Source organism: Etheostoma spectabile, chromosome 5 (genome assembly GCF_008692095.1).
Source record: "Etheostoma spectabile isolate EspeVRDwgs_2016 chromosome 5, UIUC_Espe_1.0, whole genome shotgun sequence".
Taxonomy (NCBI): Eukaryota; Metazoa; Chordata; class Actinopteri; order Perciformes; family Percidae; genus Etheostoma; species Etheostoma spectabile.
In genome coordinates this window covers 35,802,334-35,810,468 of record NC_045737.1, presented here as the reverse complement: position 1 = coordinate 35,810,468, position 8,135 = coordinate 35,802,334, and the positions used below count along the sequence as shown (strand labels likewise).

General features: G+C 38.1%; 1 protein-coding gene across 1 annotated transcript in view; it reads right to left on the bottom strand.

Annotated features, from left to right (window-relative positions):
- Positions 1-6,628, bottom strand: part of pikfyve (phosphoinositide kinase, FYVE finger containing) — a 41,713-nt gene extending 35,085 nt beyond the window's left edge. The window contains 6 exon segments of the mRNA XM_032515167.1: positions 585-596; positions 1,753-1,791; positions 1,794-1,843; positions 1,845-1,891; positions 3,155-3,377; positions 6,549-6,628. Coding sequence (XP_032371058.1) covers positions 585-596; positions 1,753-1,791; positions 1,794-1,843; positions 1,845-1,891; positions 3,155-3,377; positions 6,549-6,592 — 415 coding nt within the window. The 5' untranslated portion in view covers positions 6,593-6,628.
- Between the last annotated feature and the right edge of the window lie 1,507 nt (positions 6,629-8,135).

The window sequence follows — 8,135 nt, the reverse complement described above, 5'->3', positions numbered from 1 at the left end:
ACACACACACACACACACACACACACACACACACACACACACACACACAGAGAAAAAGGTTATTTATGTATTCTTTACAATCTAGCTTGCTGCATTGTCAAATTTGCCTCTTTTCTTTAAATATCTATTGAATACACAGCCATAAGAATGAAATTCCTCTTCATCACAGTGCATTTAACCATGACATCTAAGAGTGACAAACACATTTGACAATGCACTTCAACACCTTATAAAACACTTTTATAAAAAGTTGCAAATGTGTATAAAATAACACATGATGCAATTAATGAAAAGAACAAGAAACCAAAAACATGTTGAATATAAATGTTAGCTTTTAAAGTCATTCACGACAAACATCATTCCAATTGTTATTATTAGTAGGCTACCTGAGTGGAAAACATTAGGGCAAACCATAGACTAATAGAAAGCGCTTTATTGAAAATGCAAATCTCAAAACACGCGCACACACTCGCATGCACTCAGACACACAAAACAGTTTGTGTAAGGCCACTCAGTCAGGCCGAGTTGTTAAAGTCAAGCTAAAAGCATCTTTAGTAAAAACAACAGTGCAGAAGACCCCTCACCTGGCCAATCCACTGTAATCAGAAAAGACACGAGAACGGATGTTACAGCCTGTACATTCACTCATCTTTCTGATGACAAAACCTGTTTCAAGCATCATATTTCATTTGTTTCAAGTCTGCGCTTTTCTTTAGCAGATTCCTCTGGAAAGGAAAACATGAAATGCAAACAGAACGTGTTCTGTTTATGTGGATAAATACTGATATTAAAATTACAACAATTACAACAAACAACTAACCCTAGAATGAAAAAAATCAGAAAACACTGACTGCAAGAAAAATAAAAAAACAATGTGGCACACTCCTCTTTTAACAAAATAATGACAAACACCACAGAGTCCGGAATTCACTTTTTAAACATTTGAAAACCCACTTGTTTCTCCACTCATCAGTATATTGGTGTTGGATATGATTTACACATGTCAGCCCTGCTAATAATCGCCATATCGCTCTTTATACGTAGGCTCTAATATTTACAAAATTACAACTGAAGCAATTAAACAAAACAGAGAAAAACACCAAATAATCTATGTCTAAATAAGTGATGACAAAAAGCCCATGTAACCAACTCACAACAAATAATCCGTGCTAGATCTTGAAGTTTCTTTAGCTTTAAGAGTGCATGAGGTAACTGAGCTTTAATCGACGACATTGTCCATGATGTTGTCAGTGGCCTCTGATTAGTTCAGCCATTACAAGACAGGGGCTTTTAATCAACTCACAATGGGTTTCAAATTACAGATAATACATATCAGGTTGCATAAGAATTGCCAAAGCCAGATGGAATAAGACAAATGTCCTGGAAGATGTATCTTCTTGTTTAATCTGCCAGTGAAAGAAAAGCAGCACATGCTGCACATCAACAGGAACATTTCACATACTTCCAAAGTAAAACTACGATGTCATTCATTTAATCGCCAAGATATTTAGACCTGACTTTATGTTGATGAGATGCATTGAAGTTTAATTTAAAAGCCGCAAAGATTCTGCAAAATCTCTACTTTTGGATCTTACACCGACAGCTAGAAAAATAGTGTGAAGCCCTGAAGAGATGCTCGCAAACCTGTTTCTGACTCAAGACAACTTTTCTATGATCAATAACACACAAATCTCAAATAGCAACATCTGTGTGTGTTGTGTGTGTGTGTGTGTGTGTGTGTGTGTGTCTTACCGGAGGCAGTGGAGGTACGTCGGAGGTGGTCTGGGTGCGTTTCCGGTGGCGCCTGGAACTGTAGAGGGAGTGGGTCGGACTGGAGGACCAGCCTCTCTGATTGTGGAGAAGGGGACGGCGCATCTGGCTTCTTGCAGATGTTGAGGGAGGACGTCCCTCTCTACACACAAAACACACACACACACACACACACACACACACACACACACACACACCACACACACACACACACACACACACACACACACACACACACACACACACACACACACAACACACACACAGATTAGAGTAAGAGAAGAAACAAATGTGTCAAGCCAGAAAAAAAAAAAAAAAAGACTCAACAAATTAAAGTTAATGTGATCTGCATTCACATTATAATCAACTTCCTTTAATTCCTTTTTTGGTAGCGTCCATAGTCAGCTCAGTACTTCTGAGGCTGGCACTTATTTGTTAACGGGCGTTTGTGAGATATCGTATTCCCAGGAATGGGACGGACAGACAACCTGAAAACATAATGCCTCATAAACAATCAACTGAGTGTTTAGCTGTGGCTAGTTGTTTCCGCTGCTGATTTGTTTCACTGTTTTTTAACTTCGATAAACCCATCATCCTTCCAAAAGATAATAAGTAATTAAAATAATAAATAAATAAAGTAATAAATATTCGGGATTATGATTTTTTTTTCTTCCATAATCAAGCAGCCCTAACATAAAGTCAGTTTATAAATACATTTAAACATGATATAATAGAGTGTGTGGGGCCCGCGCTGCCACAGTGTTGTTCAGAGAGCAGGACTTCAGACCAGCGTCATGTGGCAGGCACTTCCATTCACATGACCTCACAAGACTGGTTAATAACTTCTGTAAACTGCTGCAAAACACTGTTCAGGATAGGTTTCTTCATATGCTGTAATGTTTGATGTGTTATTGTCTTACAGATTAATCCGAATCAGTCTTAACAACCAAGTTGGTGTAACAACCCCCGCAGGGAATTGGACTTTAGCTTGTTGGAGCTTTTAAAGTACAAAGAAACATACGGCTAAAAGCAAGGACAACGAAGCTGAACGCGGTAAATATAAACATGCATATTGGGCTTTTGATACTGTGAATAAAAGGTCACAATGTAATACGAAATAAAGATTTAAATAGATTGATTAGTTGTCTATAAAATGTTTTCCCAAAGCCGAAGATGACGTCCTCAAATGTCTTGTTATGTCCACAACTCAAACCTACTGTGTCCAACATATATGTCCCAGAGGAGAGAAGAAACAAGAAAATATTCACATTTACGAAACTGGAACTAGAGATTTTTTTTTATTTTTTTTAATTGCTTGTCAAACTAAGTTAGCGATTAACTTAATAGTAGACGACAAGTCTCGGATCGATAACTTGATGTAGATGCTTGTAGGCGTGCGTCCCTGACCTTTGTTGTTGAAACGAAACAGGTTGACGAAGGAGCTGTACGCGGAGCGGAGGGGGGGCTCATCCTGCTCCGGGGTCAGCGGCTTGAAGTGGGTCAAGTGGGACGGGCTGGTGGGCGAGAGGACCGGCGGCTCCACGCTCCAGTCTGCTGAGGACGAAGACGAGGATTGGTCATCAGCAGCCATGTCACTGCTCGTCCTGCTAGAGATGCAAAACAATGTAGACTTTAAGCATGTAGAACTGATCAACTTTATTTACTTGGTGTAAGGACTCTTAAACCCTCGTGTTGTCCTCCCGTTAACCGTCAACTTGTCCTTCCAAGCCAAAATTGAAAATGAATTTTTTTTTTTTTGTGCTTTTCCAATGTTTTTGCCGTTTTTTCTGCTTTATTTGTCACTTTTTCCATGGTTTTGGCGCTTTATAAAAAAAAAACCTGAGCTGGTTTAATGATAGATTTCACACTTATTCTTGGAATTCATGGTCAACAAACCTCATTTATATCAAATATAAATAATATATATATACGTTTTTCTGTTAAAAAGGATGAAGTTGTGAAGTATTTTGACTACTAGTTAAGATCAGAGGATGTTGAGTGGATCTCAGATGGGTAGACGTCAAAGTTTAGTCCGGATACTGGTTTGAAACCATTAAATAAAAAGAATTCAAATGCTATAAGATTATTAAAACACCCAACAAATTCAATGAGAGTAATCATTAATGTTACCTGAAGAACGTTGTATGGAATCATCCATGTTGTTTTTGGGGAATTTGGTAGAAAGAAATCCATATTTCCAATATAAAACACTGTGAAAGGGGTCAATTTGAACCAAGGACAACACGAGGGTTAATGAAATAGTGACAGTGATGATTAGGTCTTAGGGCAGTTATAGTAAAAAGTAATATAAACAACTGCTGTGTTTTCTTTATGCTGATTTTCACATCAGCATAAAGTTTCTTTTATCTACCCTGCTTTACAAACTTCTTTAGGCTCAGGCTCAGAACCAAGTCTATGTATTTTCCGATTTCTTTCCCTTTCTTTGTGTTGGAAATTTAAATTTGGCGGATTTCTGAGGACTATGGTTAACTGCTTCTCAGATATCCCCGATAGCTACGTCGAGTAGCCAGACCCTCCTTCAGCGCGCTTTGGAGGAGGGTCTGGCAAAGCAAGACTAGCTGAAGCCAAATAAACGTGAAATAAACTTCAGCATTAAAAATTACCAACCCACGTTTTAGACCCAGATATGGTTACAATAAAGGTGATGTAAGATTGCATTTCCTTTTAATTGAAAACAACATTTTTTGAGGGAGGACTACTGAACCCCCAGCACCAAATATTTAGATTAGATTAGATTAAATTAGATTAGAGTCAACTTTATTGTCATTACACAGGTACAAGGCAACGAAATGCAGCTTGGGTCTAACCAGAAGTGCAATAGCAGTAAGTGCAGGATATATACATGGTTCATAAGTGAGGACATGGATATGTACTGAATAAATATGAGATATACTATATAAAAGAGTTTTACAGATGGGTTTGTCCTATGAAATAAAATATAATAACAAGTATTGTGAGTAAGATTTACAGCTGGATAGTACGAATCTATATAAGGGGATATACTATAAGTAGAAAATTACAGATATGTGCAAATAACATAATATACTAATGGTTTACAGAGTTTACAGGTGAGTATGTACTATGAATATATATATATATATATATATATCTTAGATAACACACACACACACAGGCGGCTATTATTATAGACAGAATTTTTACAGATAGATATAATAAGTTAGGCTAAAATGAGCAGTATAACAATATGTGCACTTAACTAAGTGTCCACAAACCGAGGAAAACACTGCATACTCACTGTGGTTATGCTAAATTAGAGCAGTTTTTTTATTTGTTTCTAGCAACTAATGAATCATTTCATGACTCTGATAATCAACTTGTTCTGTCATTGGTTGAAAGGGGAATCAGAGAACTACGTACATGTGTATCATTATCAGCGCTGTCAAAAAGCAGTGAGGAAAGCACTCGGCCCTCTTGTAGCCTGTGAACTACTGATCTGACTGTGTGTTATAAACCAGCCTCAACATAACTGTGTACTTACTGACTTGCTTACTAAAATGTCCTGTACAACACCGTGCACACAAACACAGGAAAGTGGAAATGTGAAGAAATAAACAGCAGTTGCAAACGGGTGAATGACCTCAAAAGAAATGCAATTGTGTGAAACTAAACCATGTGATACAATACCACAACTTGAGGAAGTCAACGTTTCAGTGTAACACTTTTATTTAGTTTCAAATATTAACAACCTTTCTAAAATATCACAGGACGGATTTACAAGAGATCTGATTCTGGTTTCTTATTCTCAGGATATCGTGAAACATCTGATGTCTGTTGATGTGCGTTTCATCTTTTGTACTACATGTGGGAGTGTTGTCTAACTTTGTGCATCCTTTTCTTTTTGTTTGAGCGGAGCTGTTCATGAACGCCAAATAAATTTCAATGTAAACTGATGATAAATTTGTATTATGTTTATTTAATTTATTTATATTAGCAGTTTGAGCATTATGAGATTTTTTCTGTGCTTCTGAAATTTCTGTTTGTGTTTTCCCTCAAGAGGAAAAAGATTGTAGTTAGACTTTTATTATTAACTATCTACTAATAGATAGTTATTCCTAACTATCTAGTGTTGGATCCCTGCATTGCGGTGGTGGAATTTAACTAAAGTAAATTTACTCAGCTACTGTATTTAAGCACACAATTTGAGGTACTTTTACTTGAGTATTTTCTTTCCATGCTACTTTATATATTTTATATTTCTACTCCACTTCATTGCAGAGGGAAATATTGTACTTATATTCCACTACTATGTATTTAACAGCTTTAGTTACTTCACGAATGAAAACATCTGCATTCAAATCAACTGAAGAGCTTATAAAATAAGATGTTTTGTTAAAAATTAAACTACTGCTGTACCTAACAACACATACAAGAAGAGCTAAAACGATTAGTTGATTAAATATTGGACAGAAAATGAATTACAGCTATTTTTTATGAACATATATTTCAGGGTTCCAGCTTGAAAAATGTGAGGACTTTGTTGATTTTTCATGTCATTGAATTCAGTAACAATAACTCAAGTTGTAACACAGTTTTCACAGTGTGACTATTAATAATAATAGTAATAATACTTTTCCCCAGCCCTGCTGGATTGTCATACAGATGAAGTTGAAATCAGGATGTGAACGGGTGATTCTAATCAGTCTCTGTTACACCCTGACGACATTCCTCGTTCGTTTAACGACGTTACTACCAATGTAAATACACGGGAACAGCCTTAAAATCTACTCTACACTTACCCTTTGAAGAACGCTACAGACTCTGAGTTTGCAATGCATGCCATTTCAGATCATATGAAAAGGGAAAACAGTGGGGGATAAAGCAGAAGTCGCAGCATCACATTCTCCAACTCATCATGTGATCACAACAGGAGGCCGCAGGATGGTTTAGGACCTGTAGCCCTCCGCCTTCTCAGACAGGATATCATATCACTAATATAATGCACACACGCGATAATGTCCACTATCACCTGGATGTGCTGATAGTCTGCAGACAGATTACGACCGCCAAAGAAGCTGTACTTTAATCAGCTGTCTACTTTACCCAGCAACAGCCTAGTTGTAGCTTCAGCTATAGCGACTTTAATTACATTTTGTAAAATGTAGTTTTAGGTGTCATTGTGTTTGTAATATGCGACATTTACAACCCCATTCAGCAGCAACTACCGTTAAAACACATAATAAATAATATAGAGTTAGGTTGGCTAACGTTAGCCACCTAGCTTCATGAATTACAGTAGTGTTGTTGTATTTTCTTCCCTAGGATGGTGAAGGCATGTCCCGCCCTAGTATGCCCCTGAATGGCTTACCCTGACATCCCCTAACCAATCCCGTCCAGTGTGTGTAAACCTAACCAATCAAACCAGAGCAGGTAGCGACTACTATCCAATCACAGGGAGATGAGGGCGGGTCATACTATCGCCGTCCTGGGAACTAGCCTAGCTGCATTTAGCCAAGCTAGCTAATGTTAGCCTCGTATGCTAATTAGCCGGTAGGGTACAACACCCTCCTTCCTGGAACAGTTGACGCAGGAAACTTAACGGAATTAAAGTAAAAAGAAATGCGAATTACCCGTTAAGCTGTATTAATGTGACATCAATGCAGGAAGCGGTCCAACCTCGGAGACATCTGTAAAACACCTGAAAGAAGCCGCGACACCGACAGCCCTGACCAATGGAGACCCGCACTGTTGTGATCCATAAAGCAGAAGAACAGCACCCAGAACTATCGATTGAAAACATGAAGGGCAGCTTGCATCCTCCACTGTTGCACTGCTGCCATCTCCTGGGGTTAGTCAACTAGTGCAGTGTCAGGGTGACATGTTTACCTCATCAGTTATCACTTATTACCCTCAGTGTCAGGGTGACATGTTTACCTCATCAGTTATCACTTATTACCCTCAGTGTCAGGGTGACATGTTTACCTCATCAGTTATAACTTATTACCCTCAGTGTCAGGGTGACATGTTTACCTCATCAGTTATCACTTATTACCCTCAGTGTCAGGGTGACATGTTTACCTCATCAGTTATCACTTATTACCCTCAGTGTCAGGGTGACATGTTTACCTCATCAGTTATCACTTTTACCTTCCCCAGTGTCAGGTGACATGTTTACCTCATCAGTTATAATATTTACCCTCAGTGTCAGGGTGACATGTTTACCTATCAGTTATCATATTACCCTCAGTGGTCAGGGTGACAGTTACCTCATCAGTTATCACTTATTACCTCAGTGTCACGGTGACATGTTTACCTCATCAGTTATCACTTATTACCCTCAGTGTCAGGGTGACATGTTTACCTCATCAGTTATCAATTATTTACCC